The sequence below is a fragment of the Aedes aegypti genome, chromosome 1 (genome assembly GCF_002204515.2).
Source record: "Aedes aegypti strain LVP_AGWG chromosome 1, AaegL5.0 Primary Assembly, whole genome shotgun sequence".
Classification (NCBI taxonomy): Eukaryota; Metazoa; Arthropoda; class Insecta; order Diptera; family Culicidae; genus Aedes; species Aedes aegypti.
The window spans coordinates 54,681,877-54,706,941 of record NC_035107.1 but is presented as its reverse complement, the minus strand read 5'-3'; the positions used below and the strand labels follow the sequence as shown (position 1 = coordinate 54,706,941).

At 40.5% G+C, this 25,065-nt stretch overlaps 1 protein-coding gene across 11 annotated transcripts; it reads left to right on the top strand.

Annotated features, from left to right (window-relative positions):
• The first annotated feature begins 1,085 nt into the window (after positions 1-1,085).
• LOC5574015 (troponin I) lies at positions 1,086-24,050 on the top strand. Of its 11 annotated transcripts, none has more exons than XM_001661052.2 (9): positions 1,086-1,242; positions 14,558-14,731; positions 14,807-14,930; positions 17,901-18,001; positions 21,477-21,520; positions 21,586-21,727; positions 22,986-23,021; positions 23,563-23,631; positions 23,727-24,050. In XM_001661052.2, exons 2-8 carry the CDS (start codon positions 14,588-14,590, stop codon positions 23,581-23,583), a joined length of 612 nt encoding a protein of 203 aa, XP_001661102.1. In that variant the 5' UTR covers positions 1,086-1,242; positions 14,558-14,587; the 3' UTR covers positions 23,584-23,631; positions 23,727-24,050. The 11 variants fall into 11 exon arrangements, 7 of the variants coding, with proteins under 7 accessions (XP_001661102.1, XP_021708123.1, XP_001661101.1 ...); XM_021852431.1 differs by lacking the exon at positions 17,901-18,001 and adding an exon at positions 16,984-17,084; XR_002502025.1 differs by lacking the exons at positions 23,563-23,631; positions 23,727-24,050 and adding an exon at positions 22,085-22,485 and having other exon boundaries at positions 22,986-23,479.
• The last annotated feature ends 1,015 nt before the right edge of the window (positions 24,051-25,065 follow it).

Below are 25,065 nucleotides of genomic sequence, written 5' to 3'. Positions count from 1 at the left end.
TCGACCCATCGTCGAGTGCGACAGGCCCACCACGATCTCTGAACTCAGAAGATTCCTAGGAATGGCGAATTATTACCGGCGGTTCATCCCAAACTTCAGCGAGACTTGTGGGCCTTTGTCGGATCTCCTGAAGTCGAAAACAAAAATCATCGGCTGGAATGAAGCCGCAGAGGGAGCGTTCTGTCGCATCAAGGAGCAGCTCATCAGTGCACCGATTCTGGGTAGCCCGGACTTCTCCCGGGAGTTTACTATCCAGACGGATGCCTGATGAACAGCTAACTTGTCTTTACAAAATTTATTGGTAAGATCCTGGAGGAAGTCTTTCAAGAAAATCTTTATAAAACAACACTGAAAACTTGATCGGTTGTTCACTCACTGGTGGTGACCAATCGATCAAATTTTCAGCGTGAATGGCTATCTGGTTCTTCAATGGTACATTTGAAGATTTGAGATGTAATTTCGATTCAAAATTTATTTCGTCTTTGGTTTTTCCATTGAGCTTCAAGCAAACAATAAAGCATCGTGCATACAAAAGTTTTTCGACGGAAATTTTATTGATAAATTAAGGCACAACAGTATGTACTGATCAATAAGTGCTACGTTGAGGTCAGTGTTTGTCAGCTGTGTCCACCACAAGTCCTGCACGCCAGCCAAACCATTCGCCAGATTGACACCATAACAACGACCATATCGATCGGGTCGTCATCCTTCACAGGCGGAATCACCTTTGGCATAGAATCGACGGCGCAAATCTTAAAGATTCACCAATCTGTCACCCAGTCGATAGCAGCAGTAGGAAGGTAAACGATGACTTCATTCATTCCGTCTCCGATCGACGACAGCGACCACGACCATTGAACGGTGGTTATTTTGAGAATTTTCCCCCTAGGGGTTCCCATTTTTTCACGCACATTCACGCCGCCATTGCCAGTAGAATGCTTATGACGACCCAAAACAGCCAAGAAACGTGGTGGGTGGATGTAATGGCAAGTGGGAAGGAGGCGGAAATTTTTCGTGTAGGCGCAATCTGTCCGAGAGTACGTGGCGAGCGTGTGTGTGTGTGCGTGTGTACGTGTGGGCCGATCGTATCGTGTCGTGATTTTCGTGCCGAGAGGCCCCCGTGATCGGGCCAGAAATTGTTGCAGTGAAAATAGTCAGCCTTTATTCTTCGGATTGATCAGTATTCTTTCCGAGATCCGAGAGTTTTGTGTGATTCAATCTTCCTTTTTTTCTGTAGTTGAGGTGAGTTGGAATTCCTGGGATATCCTGGGTGCTGATCTACATGGTGATCTTTGGATCGCCGTCCTGGTTGCTGTTTGCTGCTGCTGCTGCTGCTGACGTTGCTGAAGGGCACTCCAGTATAAGGAGCTTGTGCTCGCCAAAGCCTGCTGCGATTCGGTGTGTTGATCTTGGAGAATTTGTAGTAATCAAAGAAGGCTCTGTTCGCCATTTTTCGTGAATTATGACCATAAATGGGAATACGATCGTGACTGCGACGGTGTGCGAGGCGTACGATTGCGGTGAAGAACGAATACGGACGAAGTGAATTACATCATACTGTTCGCTGTCTCGAGAACGAGGAATCCGATTCCGGTTTCGGTGACTTTTGGTGTACAGCATGAATCATCGCTTTTGTATTGGGTCATGATGGGAAACTTTGAGTGCAATGGAACAAAGGAACAATAGTGATGGAACAATTTGATCGTTGAAAAAATCCATAGTGTCACAGTGAAATAATGTCATGACACAAGGTGAACTGATGGATGACTTTTTCGCAAGCGAACAGTGATTGCTCAATAACGAATCCTATCATCATTGTCTTTGATCGTGAGTCAACGTGCAAATATTTCGCAATCGTCAGACTTGAGTGAGAAAAAACCCGCATAAATCAGGAACTTCGGCATGAGGCGGCGCTCGGACGGTGAAAAAGTGTTGTCAAAGTGAAATTTCTCGCACTGCCAGTGAAGAAATGATATAAAATTTCAAAAATAGCTCACCCCCGAAAGAAAAATGTATTGCCATCCCAGCACAGAGTGCGAACAAAGTTCGTATTCGTGTCCGCGCAAATGTATATTCAACGATGCTCGGACCTGAACCTCGGCTAGTGACGGCGGCAGTGTTTTGCCAGTGTATAAAAATAAAATTTTACCCAAGAAATGAAGGCAGCAGGCAGAGTTGAGCCATGTTGTGTGCGCGCCGGCGCATTCCACGATCCCGCTGCGGTCAAACGCAAACACACACACATACACACACAGACACATTACAGGACAGACTTGGAACGAACACTTGTGGATCAAAAAGAACGATCGCCCGGTGCGACGCTTCGAGTGAAGTAATTTTAGACCCGACGAATTTTCCTCACGAACCTTTTTGGTCGTCTGAGAAGCTTACAATGTGCAGGGGGAGGGGGTGGCGTTTGAGACGAATATGCGCAAAGCATGCACAAATAGGACCAGATGACACAACGGACAGACAAATGACGCTTGACGGTGCGGGTGTAGGTGTAGGTGGACCATCTACAAGTGTGTATGTGCGGGTGTATGCGCGGTTGACAGGTGGGAACAAGAGGAAGAAACGGTGAATATGGGACGAATACGCCTACACTGGCCAGGTCGGGCGCGCACGGCACAGCACACGGCACCCACTTGTTCTTCGGAAAAAGCGGGGCCGAATGTGTGGCGCAACTCGCTGTGGCTCAGCTGCGAAGACACAATTCCTCTTTGCGATGTAATTTATTAATTTTTTTGGGGGAAAAAGTGAAAGTGGAGAAGAATACCATGAGCGGAGGAGGGTTTGCAAGTCGTTAAAATCGGGGCACATATGTATGGAGAGCTATAAATACCGAACATACAAGGGGGGCATATGGGTTCAGGGCTATCGCTTCCAGCGAAAGGAAATGAGTCATCGGCATGGGACTAGAGAAATTCACTCAATGGAGGATGGAGACGCATGGTGCGTGACGGTGATAGAATTAGACCTGAATGTTCGAAATATTGGGTGACTGATAACTGAATTTTCATACTTTTTCAAAACTTTTGAAGGAAACAAATGACCCTAGAGGTAAATGGAATTGTATTTCATTCTTCTAATTTATAACGACTGAAGAAATATGCGAAAGCTAAATAGTTTTGATGGATAAATTCGGAGTATATTGCTGCAAACATCATATTGAACAAGTTGAAGATTGTTGAAACATAGTATTCAAGAAATCTTCTGATGTATAAATACAGCATGAATTTGTTATGCAAAATTGACCAAAAGTTGCATATAAGATATGATACAAATCAAAGAGAATTTGTTAAAGATATCTTAAAGCATACCTCATAAAAAAAAGTCATAAAAGAACAAAATTGAAACAGTTCAATAAAGAATGGAGACGCATGGTGCGTGACGGTAATTATATTATACCTAACCCTCTGAAACATTTGGGTGATTTAAAAATGAAACGGCTCATTTTTCCGTACCTTTGAAGGTGATAAATAAGACTAGAGGTATATGGAGGTGTATTGCATTCTTGTAATTCATAACACTAAGGGAATATGCGAAATCTTCTATTACTGTTTTAATCGATTAATTTGGAGGAAAAAAAAACTGCTGCAAAAGTCCTATAAAACAAATTAAAGACCAAAGTATTAAAGATATCTTCAGAATGCAGTATACAGTAAATTGAAATAAAAGAACAAAATTAAAACCAGTTTTCAAGAGCAATAAGGGCAAAACTGAGACAAGATGTACGCACATTCCATCAGCCAGAGAGCAGTAGGCTTCTCCTCATCTTTCGATTTTTCTACATTATTGAATGAAATCTGTTTACTAGTCGGAATGATATTATAAAATCTTCATTAATCGATGATTTGTGATCCGATACAGTTTTATGGAAGCAAATGGAGAAACTAAAAGAGTAATTATTAAGTTATAACAACTGATGTTTTTCAAACAACTTTTCAAAGTTTTTGTACTATGACTCAATATCTGAAAAATCTACGATCCCTGCAATATCGATTAACCGTGGTTTGGCTGAAGTAAACACTCAAAATGACGTCTGTATTAGGAGGGCAAAAAGCCGTAGCGATAAACGCGCAGCTATTCAGCAAGATCACGCTTCCAAGGATAGTGAGTTCGAATCCCATCGGTCGAGGATCTTTTCGGCAGTGTTTGGATTTTGATCGGAATAAGCCGATCGAAATATATTCAGAGAGTGTAACAGTTCGTGGTACGGTGCAATCGAATGTTGCTATTCACTCTTTAATTTGGTACGAGGCGAGAGAGCGTTCAAGAGCAGCAACTTTCACAGACTACAACGGTGTCAAGCCATTCAAGTGATTTACGTTTTGCGTAAAATTCGTAATTACTTTCAGATTTTCTGGTAACTTTGGTTGCAAATATAGCACGGAAAATGGAAAATATTTGCCTCTGTTTCTTGATTAGAATGAGAATGTATCAGCGAATGTTACAAGTGCTGACACACAGTGATCGGCGCCAAGTAGTGGGTGGTGTGTGTCTGTCTTTTTTCCTTTCGTGGCTCGTTGCCTTCCACGAACGATAAATTTCATGCGTGTTGTGTGAATGCAGGCGGATAGATGGAATAAAATTACGGCTCGTGTGTCGTTAAATTTTCCAAAGCCTGCTTTTCGGATAGGAAATTTTCCCGACTGTCTTCTTTGCTTTGCCACACGATACACAAATGCAAATATGGTCAATGATTGACAATGAAATCTCTTAGTTAATAAGTGTGGAAGTGCTCATAAGAACACTAAGCTGACAAGCAGGCTCTGTCCCCTTAATGACTTGTTGCCAGAGAGGAAAAGAGAAGAGAATAAGAAAACTACGTCCGAATGGAATGTTGGCTCTTATTAATGTTCGAATCCTCTGTGCAGAATCTCAATAGAGAAACTTAAAAGTAGATGGAGTACCGTGAATCTTTTGATTCCGCTCCTTAATGCTTATTTTTGACATTTCGACGACTACCATTTGCAGTCTTCTTCAGTGTCAGTTACTCGTATCCACTGGATACGAGTAACTGACACTGAAGAAGATTGTAAGTGGTAGTCGAAATGTCAAAGATAAGCATTTAGTAGCAGAATTAAAAGGTACACGGTACTCCATCTACTTTTAAGTTTCTCTATAGAATGTTGGACTAGCATTAGATTTTTAGCGAAACATTTGCCAGTAAAAAAACGGGATTAAGTATTGGCCAAAATTCTGTGAAAAAGGTGTCAAGACATAGAATTACTATAGTTTTATTTTTAATCCTTTCAAAGATTCTGCGCAGGTGCATTTTGCTCTTTACGGCACTGTTTTTCTATTCACGCACAGAAAAGGTTTCTACATAAAAATTAATATATCTGTTGTACTGGCATAGCTCATTATAGGGGAAAATAAAGTGGAAAAATCCTCACGATTATGCCCTATGGTTAACGTAAGACTTACTGAAAATTGCAGCTCATTTGGTTACTCTATGAGCTGGCACATTTGAATTTAAGTTAATAAGACACATTCAGCTCAAACATTTAAAAACAGCACATCATCTAATGTTTCGTTCAGGAAATGTGTTGTTCGTGTCCAATTGAATGTCAAATATACTATTCGATACCAAAGGGGGCTAATGAATTATGAAACATAAAATTAGTACAATTGCGGTTTAAGGGACCATCCAGGTAGCCATAGAAACCAACTTTTACTATGGTTCGCTAATTCGATATCGAAATATAAAATATCGTGTTGGGGAATGTTGACTGCATGCACCTGCATGTACAATAGACTGATGCAAATTTGAAGTTTTTGCTTCCCTATGCTTAAACCATGTAAAATATGATGAAAAACATTCTCCCTATATTTGAAGTGATTTGATAAAAAATGACTGTGCACACCCCATTTGAAGTTTATATGGAAACAACAATGAAAAAGGCATTTTTTGTGTTCAGTCCTCTCAATCTATGGAAAAGTGAACAAACTTTTCTCAATTGAAATCTTCCCACTACGACTTTGCTGAAGATTACATTTTGATAGTAAGGATAATGTGTTATTGTTGTGTGCGTTTGAAACGCAAATATCAAATGCGGAAACACCAAACGAAGTCAAAGCTTGATTTTCTTTGCTAGGTTGGCGGAGATATGGAGCATGATTGCAAATTATCCTTTGGCTACTTTGTGTTGCCGCATTTGAAGCTTAGTTAGACTAGATTTGCACGTCAAACGCAAACAGCAATATTATTGATAATAAAGTGTGAATCATTCTGTAGATGTAGAACATAGTGATCTATTCTACCCTAGGACAGGACGTGACAGCTCAACTGAGACTGCCCCGTTGTTTTTCAGTCGATAACCTTGACGATACAAAAGCCAGTGTGGCCAGAATTCTTTTTAAGCAAATCTTGTGGACAAATTCAAAATGCAAGGCTCATAATTTGATTGTTTCTTGCACGCCTTATTCATTTATGGCAAAAAAAGATGCCATTTTTTTCCGGTTCAAATTCAAAACAGGCGATATTTTTAGGGAAAATTGGCACAATATCCATTATTTTGCTCTCAATTCAGTATTTTTTGTTTTATTTTAGTATTGTACACAGGCGGTCTGCTAATCAAAGACAAGTTTTTCTGTCATAAAAGTACCTTACCCTCAACCCTTCCGCATGAGCAGGCGTAGATGCAGGGGTATAAAGGGCGAACACGAAATTATTGCGACACCGAAAATGTCATGCCAATTTTCTTATAATGTTTTGAATCAAACCAAAATTTTAGGGTAGTTTTATACATATATTTACTTCAAAAATCAAAAGAAAAGTTAATATATGGAGCCTTGAGTGTAAAATTGAAGGTATTTTCGCTTGATGCCCTACATCAAAGTCTTTACAGTGTCATGCGGTACCAGTTTCTCAGTATTTTTTTTCATTTTCTTAACATGTCCTTCTCGTCTTTGACTGTCTTCTTGCTCTTCCGAAGTTCCCGCTTCATTATTGCTCAGTACTGATCCACCGGACGCAGCTCCGGACAGTTTGGTGGATTCATGTCCTTTGGAACAAAATGGACACAATTGGCTCCATACCACTCCAGGACACTTTTAGAATAGTGGCATGATGCCACATCTGGCTAAAATAGCGGAGCTTCGACGTGCTGCTGCAAGAACGGCAAAAAGCGCTTCTCGAGGCACTCAGATTTTTAGATCTCGCCATTTACTGTGGGGAGTTCTGTACCTTGTATGTATGTAGTCCAACTCTCTTCTTTGCATTCTGGACGTAGCTCTGCGACATGCCGATCTTTTTAGCCAAATCACGGCTTGAGACGTTGGGATTTGCTTTAATCATCCGCTTCACCTTTCCCTCCGTCTTTTTGTTCTCCGGTCCCGGTTTTTTTTCCAGCTTTTTTCCGTGGCCCAACGTCAACCGCTCCTGGAACCGCTTCAATACTCTGGAGACGGTTGAATGGTGAATGCTCAACATTTTTCCTAACTGCCGGTGCGACAGGTCTGGAAGTTCTAGGTGTTTGGAAAGAATGTGTTCTCTCGACTCGCGTTGGTTGACCTCCATTTTTGTTGAATCGAAAAACACGACTTCGAGTTTGACAGCATGTAAACAATACACATCAATGAGAAAGTGCGCAAAATGTGGTTGATTATTACCCAATGGTAGAAAAGTTATGCCCTGTTGAATGTGTCGCAATAATTTCGTGTTCGCTCTTTATCCGGTCTATAATGAGCCAGTTCCAAAAGCAACATCAATTTATCTCCCTTCTCCTGTGGAATACTGGAGTAGCTCAAGCTTTAAACTTCGTATTGCACTGATTTTGGCTACAGTTGTTTTGAAACGGTGAATGCCAAAAGATTCACCTTCAATGATTTCTTTCGGTCATCTCTGCATTCAAAAAATACATTGCGTTTTTCTTACTGGCTGGACACCACTTGCTGAATAGATCTTGGATCACCTATAGATGGATATTCCCTGATTTGATCTTGCGCAACCCATGGCGCAACCAGGATTTGGTTCTGGGGGGAGGGGTTTGTGAAGCTGGAGGTTATGCTTTTTGAAAACCAAATTGACTTTTGTGTCTACGACGAAATTTGGAATCTGAATGTCAAAAATGTGTTTGATTTCACTGTTATGATTTTATGAAAGCTTCGATAGCGTTCTGAAGTTTTTAGTCTCTGTAATCTTTAAAACCCAAATGGCTTCTTCGTAGTTCATGTGCTCTTGACTTAAAGCTGCGCCAAATGAAATATTTTTAATGTTTCTAATCAGTAGGGACAATGGAAATTCGCGGCAAAATTCATGAAATTTCGCGTTTGTCCAAAGCTACAAATTCAAAATTTCGCGGCTTTATCGCGGTCCCAAAATTTTGACTATTTCATACATAAAAATACACATTTTCAGTGAAAATAGCTTTCACGGAATGTTTTAGACGGGGTTGGTGGTTTAATGGCTACCGCTTCTGCTTAATAAGCAGAAGGTCATGGGTTCAATCCCAGGCCCGTCCCTTTCCTCGTACTTTGTAGTTGTATCTTTCACTTGCTTTCTATCTTCCACTCTAAATCTATCACACTCACACACTATCCGTTCATAGCAAACGCTAGAACCAGAAACGGACAAGAAACCGTTTCCCTACGCTTCCACTCTATCGCATGATTATAGCATGCCTTTCCTTACGCTTGCTACATAGGCAGTAGTGTGGGACAAAATTTAGATCCTCACTCCAGTCCACTTTTTGGATTGCATTTAGGTCCCATAATAACTGTGCAAAATTTCAGCTCGATCGGTGAAATTATATTTACGCGCCAGCCCTTGAAAGTTTGTATGGGATTTACTATGGGAAAACTTACTTTTGCAAAGAAAAATCGCCAGAGGTCGCCCATTGACCTCTATAAAAATTCTGAATGCTGACCTCGATAGGTATTTCTGCGATCAAGAATATTGTCGACGACCGCGAAACAATCCGACACTTGTGAAAAAAGTTATTCAATGAAAACCTATTTGCAATTCGACGTTGATTAACACGTAAAGGAATAACAATAATAACAAAATCGGGCAAAATTTACAAATAGTATTTGTTTAATAACTTTTTTCACAAGCATCGGATTGCTTTGCGGTCTTCGACAATGTTGTTCATCGTAAAAATACCTTTTGAGAGCTGTGTTCAGTATTTTTATAGAGGTCAATGCGCGACCTCTGGCGATTTTTCTTTGCAAAAGTATGTTTTTCCATAGTAAATCCCATACAAACTTTGAACGGCTGGCGCGTAAATATAGTTTCACCGATCAAGCTGAAATTTTGCACAGTTGTTATGGGACCTAAATGCAATCCAAAAAGTGGACTGGAGCGAGAATCTAAATTTTTCATATAACCGTGTCCCAGGCTAATAGGCAGTCTGCTAACCAAAGAGCAAACCTCTCTGCCATGCCTTTCCACCAACCCATACACACCCGCATGAACTGGCGTAGATGCAGTGGTATATACGGTCTACCGTGGGAGCAAGTTCAATGCATCATCAATTCCTCCCCCTTCCCCACATTGCTCAGCATTCTGACGTGGCAGGCGCCATTGTTGTCTAAAAATGGAGATCACCGGCACTTATACACTGAGGGTGTCTGTTAGTCCCAAGCAGTCATCTGGTTGGTTCCTTGTGTAAGTGCAGCTGATTTGGCAATACTGGAGTAGCAACCCCGGGCGGCCAATCAAGCTCAAGCTACATATTTAGATGATATGTTTTATATCAGAGTGGTACTGAAAAAATCAAAACAAAAATAGCAACGCAGAAAGACGTCCTAGTTGAAACTAAACGATAAAACATTTTTGATGGAACTCTTCAAGATGATTAAACCATTTTCATAAACAAAAACTTGGAATTCACTGTGGTTATCATAAAAAATCGCCAAATTCAACTAATTTCTCGGCATTTTACGGGGTTTCATAAATTTCGCGGGAAAGGCCAAATTTCGCGGCTTCCGCGAAATCGCGAATTTCCATTGTCCCTGCTTATCAGGTAAGCAGGTATATACCTAAATATTTGACGAACTTACCACACAAAGCCGTCAGTTTGTTTTTCAGAGGAGCAGGATTTTTTTAGCTATATGATAGTAGCAATTTACATTATATTATGAATATGGTAACATTTTGTCGTAATAAAGGGCTTCAGCAGGATTACCAAGGTATTTCCATATTATTCTCATAGGAATCTTAAAGGTTTCCGACAGAACTCCAATAGGAATTCAACAGGATTCTCTCAGTATTCTTACAGGATTCCCAAAGTATACCCACTGAATTCCCATATGAATTTCCTAATGATGCTAATGAAAGTAATGGGGAATTCTTATAGGATTCTCACCAATTCCTGCAGCATTTGTTCACAATTTCCACATTTTTCCTAAAGGTTTCGCACAAAGTTCCCAGAGAATTCTCACATGACTCATTTTACATGACTCAAGAAGTATTTCCTGGGGACTCTCTCAGAAATACAATTTGATTGCCACATAACTCTCACAGGATTTCCTCTGAACAAACACCGGATCCTCCCAGAATTTCTAGAGGATTTCCACAGGACATTCCCAAGAATTTCGACATTCCAGTAAGACTCCCAAGGTATTGTCAAACTATTTCCTCACTATTGTATTGTCAAACTATTTCCTCACTATTTCCGCAGTATTTCCACAACATTCCTCAAAATCTTCTCTGAAATCTCTGGTTTCACACTGGAATTCCACGACCCACGCTACAATCCCAAGATCCAAACTGGAATACCAGGATGCACACTGGAATTCCAGCATCCATACTTCAATCCCAACATTCACACTGAAATTCCACGGTCAATACTGAAATCCCAGAATCCATACTAAAATATCATGATCCATAATAGAATTCAAGACCCACGCTAAAATCCGAAGATTCTAATTGGAATTCCACGATCAACACTACAATTTTAGGATCCATACTGGAAAACCAGGGTCAATACTAGAGATGGACAAACGGCTGTAGTAAACGGATCCGATCCGAATCACTCATTTTAGTAGAGATGGGCAAAATGAATCGGAGCCGTTCAAAACAACCGAATAACTCTATTGAACGAGTGATCCGTGGCTATTTTTTTGGCGAGAGTCGGTTCATTCGATCAGCATCGGATCCAATAAAATGTGACCGGTAAAAAGAACAAACTGATAATTGTCTTCTATTCTCTTTTGTCCGTTTCTCGGCTTTATTACGCTTGACGCGTGTCTCGATTTGCGCGTCACGCCACACAAGCAACCAGTAGCAGTTTGCTACTACTCCGTGCTCTCAGCGCTCTCAGCGCAGATAGACAAATTTTCCCCGCCCACTTGCAAAACGTAAGATAAAAAATGAAATCACAAAGTGCATAGTTTAGCATCTCTCGTTACGTTCGGGTAGTGGAAATCGGCCGAGTCGTGAGTTTCAGGAGAACAATGTACGAAAAAAGAACTGCAAAAGATCGTACAACACAAGGCACGCGAATCGCACAACACGGAATGAACAGATGGATGCGTTCACTCGGTTCAGTTCACTCTGAGAGCTGCAGGGCCACTGAACCGTTCAAAAGATCCGATTCGCGGAAGTGATTGATTGGGATCGGATCTGCTCACATAAAATTGCCGATTTCCCCATCTCTACATTTTAGTGATCCGGATCTTTTGAACGGTTCAGTGGCTCGCAAAGGAAGAGCGAACTGAACCGAGTGAATGGAAAAAAAGAGCGTTTCAACCCTTTTGCGCGACATGCGACGTACCTTTCATATCTTTCGCTCTCTCATTCTTCCCCAGAAACTCACGATATGCTCGGCAGATTTCCCCTACCCGAACCAAAAGGAAGAAGCACAATGTTTGCCTTTGTGGGCACTTTTTCTCTCTATCTTTCAGCTGCCTGTTGCAAGTGGGGGTGTCAAATTTTGGACAATCATTTAAAAAGGGACCAAGAGGTATTGAACCTTTTTTCAGAAACGTTGCTGTTGAGCCCTTTTTAGCCCGCCCACGCAAGCAAAACACTACTATCATAAAGATTGGTGTTAGCTCTTCCTGATAGAGGTATTGGTGAGCGTGATCGAGTTGAATTGGGCTCAACAACTTCGGGGTCATGCACAAATTACGTCACGCTCCAAGGGGGGGAGGGGGTCAAGCCAAGCGTGTCAAGCCTTACAAAATTTTCGAAGGACTCATACAAAAAAAAACGTGACAAAGGGGGGGGGAGGTGGTCTAAAAATTCGAAATTTAGCGTGACATAATTATGTACCATCCCTTCTTGCAAAGTCAATGTTTACCAATGTCGATGTGCCCTTTTGAAATTCTAAAGCCCTGTCCCAATTTTAGTGCCGAACGCTTAAGTTTAGGCTAAAATCACATGTGAACTCAATCTTTTAATGTTTTTTGTTTGTTTAAGTCCAAACAACATCTTGTTTATGTTTTTTTAGATTTTGTCACACTTTTTGGGTTAAACTCAGATTTTTGGGTATATTTTGTATTTCGTGTCCCTTCCGAAATGTTTCTATCTGACAACCCCAGTGCTAAAACTACAACCCCTGTGATGTTTTTGTCGACTAAGCAAACGTCGAACACAGGCCCATGGCACGGGACGATTTTTAGCGTAGTCAACATCTCCATGTGTTTACTCATTTTCGGGTAATTTGAATCGAGAGTACAATCAGAATGTGAAGTTTTGTTTAATGTTTATGATCCATAATCGAGCAAGAGTCGCAATCAAATCACTGATTGCTTGCTTGGAGGCTTGCAGGATGCCTTTTAATGTTTGCTCTCCTTCCAAAGTCATCGAAATGTTGAATGGGCTTCAACTTTTTGGCACATTATTAGCTGATTTAACAATATCAAAAATTGATAATCAAATCATAACAAACAATTAAACAAAACAATGGTCTCTATTTTCACAGTTCTTACAACTGACAGTGGGCGATATTCACTTATCGCCCGGGACATCCTGGCTACAAAGCACACTGTGTATCGATATATGGTCGAACATGACCAAAAGTGACAAGGTTCATTTATGGATACAATTTTAATATTAAAGTTTAAATATGATATGGCCGTTATTTACGCGAGAAAAATTGCTAAAGTAGTTGCAGTAATATGCTCTTTCATGTTATTAAATAAAACAAGATTTCATTAAACATTTTAGGACCCTATTAGTTGTTGGTTGTGTATTAGAGATGGGCGAAATGATCAAATTTTGAGAGCGAATCGTAGGTGACTCACTCACAAAAGTGAATCGACTCTTTTGATCGATTCGGTGACTCATTTATAAAACCAAAAATAAATCATGTATTTAACACAAGAAACAAAAAGTATAACAGTTTTTGATTGAGAATATTTTTCGTACAGCAGCTTTAACTATTAATACATGTCCGAATTGTTTGACTATGACAATTGCAACTCGAAAATATGATTCCTAGTAAATTTTTAGGCCCTCTTCCAAAATATTAGGTGCAAATGAATCATTACTCTTTTGAAAAGAACCGTGATTCGTTCACTCATTTTTGAGAGTCGACTCTTTTGAATGATTCGTGAGTGAGTCGCCCATCTCTATTGTGTATGCTGAGAGTTTGGAGCTGCAGCAAATGGTGTTTGCATGTGTGCCGTGGCGCGCAAAGCAACGCGTGGTAAACGTTATGATAAAGCCGAGAAACGAACGAAATAGAATAAAGGAAAATAATCAAAATCACCGAAAAGAGCCACGGATCACTCGTTCTTTTGAGTAATCCGGATCTCTCTATCGGCTCCGATTCTTTTTGCCCATCTCTAGAATCAACAAACACTGGAATTAAAGGATCTAGCCAGTAATCATCCTGGAATTCCAGGGTCCATATTGATATCCCAGGATCCAAACTGAAATACCAGGTTTTACACTGGAACACGAGTATTAACACTGCAATCTTAGAATCCACACAAGAATACCAGGATCCACATGGGAGTCAAAGGATCCACACAGGAAACCTGGGAATCAAAGTCCACTGATATCTAAATTTTGTGTGTACATTACAATTCCAGGATCCACTTCGGAATCCTACGATCCACGCTACAATCCCAGGATCCACACTGAAATCCCAAGAACCATACTGTAATCCCCACTTAAACACCTGGGTTCACATTGGTAATCCAGGATGCACACAGGAATTCCAGGCAGAGTTACCACATTAAAATCTGTATATTTTCCTTGAAAAATCTGTATTTCTATTTCGTTCAACGCTCCGTCATCGTAATCATCTTCATCATCGAAACTTCAAAAGCAGTTTTTCTGTTCAAAACTAAAAAATATTCGATGAAAATGTGTTCACTGCGTTTCGGTTAGAGAATAGACTACAGTGACCATTTTTTCACGTATATTTTCTTGATTTTGAACGAAAAAACTGCTTTTGAAAATTCCGAAATCAATGACGGATCCTGCCCCCTTAAGCACAATGCTACAAATTGTCAGTGTATTTTCATCAGCAGTAGTAGCAACAGCAGCAGCATCAGCAGCAGCATCAGCAGTAGATACCAGCTATTGAACACTTCAACCATTTCCGCTTAGCTTTCCTATTAAATCCTTGTCTTTTCTCCCTCTGTTCCCCAACAGACTTAGCTCCTAACACCACCAACAACAACCATGGCTGATGATGAGGCAAAGAAGGCCAAACAGGCCGAAATCGAACGCAAGCGCGCTGAGGTGCGCAAGCGTATGGAGGAGGCCTCCAAGGCAAAGAAGGCCAAGAAGGGTTTCATGACTCCAGAAAGAAAGAAGAAACTCAGGGTAAGTTACGATGAGTGTGGAAAATGAGGACACCGTATTGATTTCCTTTCTGTTTTAAATTTCCCTCGAAAACAGTTGTTGTTGCGTAAGAAAGCCGCCGAAGAACTGAAGAAAGAACAGGAGCGTAAAGCAGCGGAACGTAGGCGCATCATCGAGGAGCGATGCGGCAAGCCCAAGAACATCGAAGATGCCAACGAAGGTATTGTTGATCATGTCGCCCATTCTAGAGCGTAGGCGTACTTTAGTCACAATTCGAATCCGCACACCCAAAAGTAGTAGTACTATTGACTGTTGCTGATTGTTTTCCGATTAGCCTCACCTTTTGAGCCTAGTCACTTAGGGAAAATCATGCATCATTCTTTCTATCTCATCAGCGTCATCATTTTTTTAAGTGTCCATCTCTTTCCGCCATTTTGGTCATAGTGTACACTGAAAAAAAAATCATCAGCTCATTTTTTATCTCACCTTCTCATCTCATGCCACATGGAAAAATGCACACATCCAAAAAATCGCATAAAAATATGTTACACACTTTCTACATTACCCCTCGCCATTCCCCTCCACCGCCCAACCACCAACTCAGAGCAAATAAGGAAAGTCCTCCGCGACTATCACGCCAGAATCAATGCACTGGAAGAGGAGAAGTTTGACCTTGAATATGTAGTGAAGAGGAAAGATTTCGAGGTATAGCAGCATTACTACAAACAAACCAACACTCTTTCTCTGTCTCTCAAACTTTCACTGTCTCTATCTTTTTTGGTATCACTGTACAACGACTCTACAAAATTGAACTGCCTGAACACTAGGAGAAACAATCTACGACCCTCTTAACAGTTCTCTGATAAAAATAAGCTCTTCTCAACTGTCTCTGTTTCTGTTCCTACTTCTGTAATCCTCAGCTTGAGTTTCCTTTCGGTGAAAGGAAGTTTTTCAATCTAGTAACCACCGCCTTGCTCGATCTATTTTTTGTGTTTTGCTCTCGGATGAAAAGCGATCCATCATTGGAAGACCCCTCGTTCGGTGACTACACTGAAACGAAAACCTACCCTGGATTGCTAATGTTTTTTTTTTTGTGGAACGTCCATTTTTTTGTCGACTGACTATTTGTTTTTTGATGTTGTGTAATTGTTGTCACTAAACCTTTCGAATCGCGAGAGATGTCTTAGGAGGTAGATGATTTCAGGTTCAGGAGAAGATCGATAGGTGCTAACCAATTCCCCAACCATCCGGCTTGAATCAATCAATCAATCAACCAATCGAGTGAAAGCGATAGGCTTCTGTAGAAGTAGCGAACGCTTGTTGCTTGTTGAAAATTGGGAACCGTCTAAAATTGTTGTCAAAATTTCCCCCTTTCTGTTTTTGTAGCAAGTGTGAAGCACATATGCAAAGAATACCACAAAAGAATTTGTACCCTGGAAGCGGAAAAGATTGATTATGAGTATGAAGTGGCTAGGAAGGACCTCGAGGCAAGAATCGATTTTTGTTTTTGTTTCTACTATGCGATCCGTTTTGCCTTCGGCACATTTATATGGTCTTGTACGAGAAGAGTATTTAACGCCTCCTAAACATTCACACCAGTACACACTGATAGAAAAACAAGTATTCACCATATAAACACTGCCGCCGTTTAAAAACCAAAACTGAAACCGGAATGTCTGACAGTAGCCGCCGTAACTGCCGCCGCCGCCGAGCGCTTGCCGTTGCGCCGCTGCTTCTCACGTGCGCTAATAACGAAGTTTCTCACTCTTCCTCCTGCTCCTCCTCTTCTAGCCTCCTTCTCTCTGTCTACTATCTGTTGCTGAATCTCTCAATTGACCCAGCAGCTTCATTAATCATTTGTGCCAGGCCTTGCTACGGATTTTTTTTTGTCTCTTGATAAACACCGAACTTAAACCAACCGGATTTGCTTCGATTTTTGTGTCTCTAAAACACCATTCTCTCGATGATCCTTTCGCGAAATCCGGCCCTGAACACAACCTGCAACACAAATACACGCACACACATCATACTCGTTGATCCGGGACGCAAACCCCAATCACCGTTTGTCCGCTTCAACCGAGGGCGCACTCCGAGGAAAAAGCTACCAACTTTGTATCATCGTTCAGAACAGACCCAGAACCAAAAACAGAACTTACTATCACATTCCAAAATTCATTTTTGATCCACCTGTCAACAGTTTTTTGACCGCCCAAAACAAATTACAACCAATTTACTTACCAATGATTCAAACCCTCCGTGTATTTATCCACTAGCCGAGCTTCAAACTATTGTCCGCGAATATTGGAATAGGATGTTTCTTTTGGAAGGTGACAAGTACGATTTAGAAAGAGGGGAAAAATTAAAACAGTTTGAGGTAAAATTTTCCAAACGACTTGTCCAAATTTTCACGAGTTTGCCAAATAAAATATTAAAAACCAAAAACAAACGAAACAAACGCCACAAACACAAATAAACACATTGCGCAACCGTCCATTTTTGTTTACATTGACACTGTTTTTTGTTTTTTTGTTTACCAACTGCCAACAATCAGAGCCCAAACAGAATTCAACCCTGTACAATCGGCATTGACACAACCACACTGAAACAAATACTACCCCTAAAAACGAGCAGATTTTTGTTTTGCTATTTTTACTCTCGAACAAATATTTTATTTTTGATTAACCTCTCTCTAGAAACTAAGTCAAGAAAAGAAAACAAAAAAATACAAAATACAATCAAACTACACCTAGATGCGAAGAAAATGCTAAAGAAAAAATAACAAGAGATGATCGTGTCGGAATTTGAACCGTCCGCAAACATGGCCGCAATCGTCATTTCGCAATCGCAGACTCATGACTCATTCAATATCAGTCCAGCTCTGTCGCAGAACTATTTGAAAGTAAACCGCCCCCGAACAACCTGCCCAAATGTCATTTATCTGATCACTCAAAGTGTGCAAACCTTGCAAATACTTTCCAATCGAAACAATTGATCGAAAATCTCAGTAGAAAAATCAGCACCAACCAACGCATCGAAGCGTATCGTTCACTTTTGACATTCCTCTTTGATATCCTCGTTCTCGTCTCTCTCTCTATCTCTCTCACACACACATAAGCTATCTCTCTATGTCACTGTCAAACAAAGGCAAACTTAAATTGACCGTGTTGCACATTCGTTTTCCCATTCGCAGACGTGTTGAGAGACATTGTTAAAGAATATTTCGACCGTATGTATACATGTGAAGGCCAAAAATGGGATTTGGAATTCGAAGTCCGGAAAAGAGATTGGGAGGTACTGCCGAACATATCCACATAATAATCTGTTTCTTATACTCATCTGAAGTTCGTTTTTTAGTTTTTCGTTTTCATTTTGTTCGTTTTCCTAGTTTTGTTTTTGACGTATCGAATTCAGAAATTAATCGTTCCAAACATTGTCCAAAGTTTGCGTATCACTTCGTTACCAAACAACCAGTAAATAGTTAATTAATAGACCCATCACTTGTTTTTTTGTTTACATTTCACTAAAACAAAATAAAAATTGACAATCACTCCCGCGAGCGAAGTTTTGATAGCTTCCTTTGCAAAGCCTTTTCGAATTTGCAATCGATCACAACGGTCGGAGCGATAGCAGGACGCCATAGCGATGGATCAAGACTCGCATCGCAGCAAACCTTGCTTCCTAGCCTGTTAATCGGGATGGAATCGGAGCCTTTGACTGTTTTAAAAAATGTCTTGATGCTTCGCTCTTTTTGATGTCAAAATGACGAATCGCGATCGTTAGCGCTCTGACCGGATCGGAAGTGAAGCCAATATCAACCAAACACCACCCACCACCATCAATGAGATTTTGAATTGGAGTTTTCGTTTCTGACTAATCGACTGACCAATGGTTTTATCGTGTTCCATTTTTTCGTACTGTGTGAAACACGCACACCAACAAAAATTCATCAAAACTAGTTCGCGAAATCGTTGTTTTTTGTTGTTCATTCTAATAAAGTAGGCCACGATGCGTTGATAGTTGACAGATTTTTGCAAAAAAAGTCTTACGCCAGTGCATCGTATGGTAACTTTTTGAATGAAATTTCGGTGTAAAATCGCGTTTTTTTTCGAACGATAGGGATTTTTTTTTCTTCAAAGACAAGTGTCAAATAAATACACATAAATGCGACAATTATTACCCTCCTCAACAGTTGTTTACTAACACCGTAGTTGCGTAGGATTTTTCTCAAAGTTTTTGGTACATAGCTTTAATGTGTACAGTAAGCATAGATTGCCGGGTACTGTTTCATGACTTCCTACTTCCGTAGACGCACAAGTGACGTGTCGAACGATTCGTGGAATGGTACCTACAGTAGAGCAGCTGTAAATATTTAGCGCTAGATCATTGCACTTGCGAAAACGGTTCTACAGCTCAGCCAGTGCGCCCAAACATGTCCAAATTTCAACCAACCTACATCGGGTCGTAGACATCCGCAACCTAATTGTCATGGCCTGCTGTGCATCTGTCAACTAATCGCATGTCATTTTCTTCGTTCTCACTTTCTGCCTATTCTTTCTGTCCAAAGTACTAACCATCTCTTGCAATTGACAGCCGTTTGTATATCGTGTAAAACAAGCTCTTGTATCATTGTATCATACACTGAAGTAAAAATGAATCGTCAATTCTACATGACAATTACACTTAGCACATGCCATTTTTTTCTCAAAGTGACCACTGCGCTTCCTACAAGCGCATGTGGGCGGCATCATTGCCGTAACAATGCAATCAACTACACCATTTTGTGATATATATTTAAACGTAAATATGACTGCCAAAGCAACCAATTGAAGATATCTCTCATAAGTGACAGGAAAAACGGAGAAAACTACAACACTCTCAAACTTCAAGCTGTTAGAATGTTTCCGATTAGAACAGAAAAACTAATTCAGCTTGTTATTTGCCCGCGCGTGTCTCTCCCCCGGTAGTGTAACCTTTGATCTGTCGTTAGGAATCGATCGTTTCAATCGGTGTTTAGCCCTAATTTGCCTATAGCTTGCTACTTAGTTTTGTTTGTTAATAATGTTGACCAATTTGTGACAGAAAAAAAAACAATCAACTGAAAGTCTAGAAACAGTATGGCACAAAACCTGAGAACTGTAACCGTTTTTCGCCGCCGCCGTCGCCAATCATCCCTTCATGTAATCGACCCTTGTTCCATTCATCCGATCCATTTCAGAGTGAACGCAGCTGTCAAAACAATTATTCCTGACCAACAAGCATTAGGAATTTGACAGTTACTGCCATTTTGTCGTCCTAGATGTCAAAACGTTCCCACCGTTTCTCCAAAGCATAACCCCCCGTTATCTAACGTTCGTTTTGTTTATTATCTGTTCATTTCCGTTTTCATTTTTTGTTTCGCTTTTCTTTCCCTCTCTTTGTCATACCGAATGGAAATCCGTCCAGTGGAAACCTCGAAACAAAACTAAACTAGCCCAGTTTTGCACGTGGTTTTTGTGATTTCTTTTATAATTTCATTTTACAGTGTACTAACCTCGAGACCCGTCACATTTGAATGTTGTTATGTGTTATTTGACATGCGATCAGTCCGGGAAAACTTGTTTTGTGTCTAGCTAATTCTTTACTTTCTGTTTGGATTTCATTTGAGTAAATTTAGCTAATATATTGAACAAACGATTGAAATCACTTTATGTGCCATACTGTGCAGTACCTTCACAAGACGACTATCTCTTTCTCATTTTGATATCTGTCAAATTGTACACACACTTTTATCGTACTAAGAATGAATAACCGATGCATTCCGGGAGCTAAATCCACCAACAAATTCTAAATCCATTGAAACAAAGCAAAAAGTGCCTTTCTAAGCTAAGTAAAGTTGAACACTCTACAGCCTGGTCAAGTTGTCACCCATGTAACTGTCAAGCTATCGACGAATTTCAGACAAACAAAAACCTGATTGCAATCAGTCCTGTGTCTTGTTGCGATATCATCCAATCTGTCTCAATGTTGAATATTTTGATTCTGTTTCAACATCGCGCGGGCCGTGTATTTGTCATTGTACTATCTCTGTCTCTTTCAATGTTCCTGCCTTGTTGTGGTGTCTCTTTCCTTCCCGTGAAAGTGACACTACTCGTTCAACCAACCAAATTCCAAATTCGTACCAACCAATCAGTCAAGAAATGTCAATGTAGTAGATGTTTTGTATTTTTTCGTTTTTCCTTTCATTGTTTTGTTCAACACAAATTAAAAATGAACACGTAGAAAAAAACACACACAAGTAAATTTTACCGTGTTTCTCTAACACGCCAGTCTAGTTCTCCGGAAAGGGGAATAACAGTGTCCCACCCTCTGTGTCTGTGTTTTGCGATTGTTGTTCCCCTTTCCAGTGGCTCTACTGTGACATAGATATAATGCCAGCTTTCACGAAAAACACAACTCACCACAATTAACACTGTTACTAATGTAGCTCTTAAGAATACTATTATCTTAACCGACTTCCTCATGGAATAAAAAAAAGAACCTAACCTAACTTTTTAGTGAAGATTCACTTGAATGCTGTGTCTACTAGTAGTAGTCCAATACCACTTGTCTAACACTTGTACATTTCCGATACCTGTATTTTCCACTACTCACTGTATAAATTTCAAACTAGTTTTTCCCGTTAATGTTTTCCCATAAACATCTATCCCCTCAATTCACCAATCGCACATATTAATTTATCTCGTTTTCTATCCCGTGCCCTCCTGTCTCATCTGGATCCGACCGATAGATTTCCGACCTGAACGCCCAAGTCAACGACCTTCGCGGTAAATTGTAAGTACTTACCCTGCGCTTTTCGTCCAGTGTACCGGTTGCTCATTTTTTGCGTCCCTTTCCAGCGTCAAGCCCACGCTGAAGAAGGTCTCCAAGTACGAGAACAAATTCGCCAAGCTGCAGAAGAAGGCCGCCGAATTCAACTTCCGCAACCAGCTCAAGGTTGTCAAAAAGAAGGAATTCACCCTGGAAGAGGAAGATAAGGAGGTAAGTCCACGTTGTGACATTAGAGCGCATTTTTTCCGGCTCAAGGTGCAAATCAGATTTTTGAAGCACAGCAAACAATAAATCGCGAGTTGTTTTTGGCTCAGTGTACGAACGCTACTGGGAGCTCGATCCATCCAAGTAGCCCACTGATGCAATCTTTACGTTTTAAGTTTTGCGCGACAACCACTGAGTGGTCTCGCCAAGCCTGCTGTGATGAAATTTTTGAAACAGCGATGGCCGCCGAAGAAACCACGCGTTCTCAAACGGTTGATTTTTGACGAGACGCTGGCAAAGCTGAACGATCGACGTTCATTAACCGCCTTTTCGTTTTTCGAAACCATTCTCTCTTTCTCGCAGGCTAAGAAATCGGAGAAGGCTGACTGGCAGAAGAAGTAGAGGGAATTACAAAACCATTTTTCTTTTAATTACCATTTTTGTATATTTAAAATTAACTGCAAAACCATATGTGTCTATTTATTAGTTTCGCCAATTATTGTTAATTTTTAACAACACAAAAACGTAACAAAAAAAGGCTTAAAGCTCATGATTTGTTACAAAAACCGTCGCTACCAGCAGTTATACAGAGAGTAACTAATCGAAAATTTCGCAAATAAAAGCATCGTGGTACGGAACAACTGCGTTGGTGTGATTCAGTAGATTAAAAGAAAACGAGTTTTGTATCTGTCCGTCAGTTCCGAGGAACTGAGCGTAAGATTCGCCCAAGCAAAAAGTCAGTCAAATGTTTGTTGTGGAAATAGGTAAACAACGTCAGTTTTAGACTTTTGAATGGATTGTCATTTCCGTGAAGAACCCCTTTCCCGAGAATCTTTCTCTCTGCTAAAGCTTGAATGAGTGAATTGCCATTGCAAACGAAAACATTACGAACCACAGTTTTCAATTGTATCTTAGTAAAGCACCTCACAGGTAGAGTATGGTACCATCGATGACGCACAGTCAAAATCTGACATGATTGTAGAACTGCGCATTTGGCTGCACTGACTACTAAACACAGTGTTGCCATTTTTTCCATTCCGTTTCAATTGTCACAGCTTTAGAAGATTTTGACTGCGCACGCATCGCTTAGATCGAATATTAGCACGGCTTCGAGTCCTACCCTTGAAGATGATCCAACTTAAACCCTTCAGCATTTTACTCACACTACAATTTGCTCATTCCTTAAAAAAATCACATACATGGTTTATACTAATGCAAATATTATTCTTTTTCCATTTATTTCCTCCTCTCTTGCCGCGAGCAGAAGAAACCCGATTGGTCCAAGAAGGGCGACAGCAAGGTAACGGCCGAAGCGGTCGATGCCGAGGCATAAGGCATCTCCTGTGCGCTAATTCTAAATCTTCGTCCTTACCACCACTTAAAATCCATAAGCACTCTCATCTTTATTTGTCTGTTTTTTAATCTAAAAATATTAAATAAAAAGAAGGCAAACACATATGTATGTACAATTGTCAACCGTAGCCGGAGCGTGGAGTTGAACGAGAAATCGAAGAGAAAAGAAGGAGTCCCGTCCCCCTACCCACCCTTATCAGTGTTTCTGTCCCTAATCAACTCAAAAACCCCCTTCCCCAAAACAAAAGCAATCTCCACCAGAGGTGTCACTAGATATCAACCTTGGGCCAGTCTAGTGGTATAATCGCTCTGTCGTCGAACAAAACCTCCTTTAATTCTATATGTATTTATGACGTCAAAATAAACGTGTATTTTGGAACGAGTAAAAATCATTCTGTGAACTAATCGCCTCGTTGGTACCGTGTTTTGTGTCTCAGTGTCAATTTCTTCGAAACCCACATTCAAACTCGACCCTATTCTGTTTTAAGGAGGAGGAAGCTGCCGCCTAAGCCTTGACTCGCCTTTGGAAAACCGCTTCCCTCCCGCATCGATCTTAAGTAAGTGTTCGACGAATCGCCGCACGTCAATCAGTCGATTTGTTTCAGTGTCATTCTTACCCCACATCGACTAAACTCGCTTCCAACTGTTGCAGGAGGGCTGAGCGCCTAACAAAATACCACTCGAAAGCATTCACCATACCTTTTTTATAATAAAAATCCCCGCTGATCGATTTGGACTCATCGCACAACACCTGCCGCCATCTACCGGAGGGAGGAGGATCCGGACGGCCGACCCACCCTGCATGACAACCCTGGAATGTTTCTTTTGATACATACAAATGGCCAACGCAAACCACTCGATAATAAATAGTTTCGTTATAATTTAATGGCTTTACACACTGTGGAGATGTACACAATTAGGGAAATAAATAAGAACTAAGAATACCGATTTTAATTTATACAATACATGGTAGTGACATCTGTTGAAGTCAATCGAAGGAAACACACTCTCATAGTAGGCTAAGGTATGCAAAGGCAAGCGTCTCCTGTTGATTTTCTCTCTCTGTAATGTTCCGATTTTGTTGAGCTTTCTAGTGTATTTCAGTAAAGCTTTTTTAAATAATCTGAAGGAAAATCCAGTAGTTTTCTTTAAGTGTTACTTTGACTTGAATAAAATAGTTTTCCTAGCAAATGTCCAGGAGCATCTTTAAGGACGGGCAAGAGGTAATCCAGATATGTATGAAAGCAGTACTTCGATGAGCACTTGAATGGTGCAGAGAACATTGACAGATGCTCTTGCAAGCGAAGGTGACAACGTCTACACAGCGTACAGTGGAAACCAGTTCGTATTATAGGGGAAGTTGAGGATGTCTTTCAGCATCTTCAAACAACAAGGTTGCCAAGAATGCTACCGGTCCCGAACTCATCAAGATGAGTTCGGAGACGATTAGCCGCTTGCCTGCATTGGTTAGCATCCAGAATCTAGGAGACGGAATCTAAAAAGTTCAAACTGGCGTTAAAACTGTCGGGCAAAGACGTGCGCTAAACGCTGCCTCAAAGAAAGTTACCAGCGGGTTTTATCGATGCCGGTCGCCAATTGGCCAGATCTTTTTCGCGTGACAAACCCTCCGCCAATGTCGTGATTATTCCCGAGCAAAGTCGAATAACAACCGCATAACATAGTGATAACAAGATATACATGATGAATTCATTTTGTTGTCACATTTTGATTTGTCAGATCGAGGATGCCACCGACGGGTGAATGTCGTCGAATGTTTGTTATCATAATTCGATCTTTATAACTAACTGATAACATAATGAGTTATCAATGAGGGAAATTGGCTGTATAACAAAACTTGTTATCAACCTGTTTCAAACGATAACACAATGAGATATTTATATGATATTTTTAGTATAAACTTTTGTTATCACGTTTGTTATGTTGCTGATTATTCAACCAAAATGAAAACAAACGAAATAAAATACTTGTTA

Coding starts and splice junctions, on each gene's coding strand:
- LOC5574015 (XM_001661051.2), top strand. CDS start 14,588: ATGGCTGATGATGAGGCAAAGAAGGCCAAACAGGCCGAAATCGAACGC. Junction 14,931..17,900: donor CATCGAAGATGCCAACGAAG/GTATTGTTGATC, acceptor TCCCATTCGCAG/ACGTGTTGAGAGACATTGTT. Junction 18,002..21,476: donor TCCGGAAAAGAGATTGGGAG/GTACTGCCGAAC, acceptor TCCGACCGATAG/ATTTCCGACCTGAACGCCCA.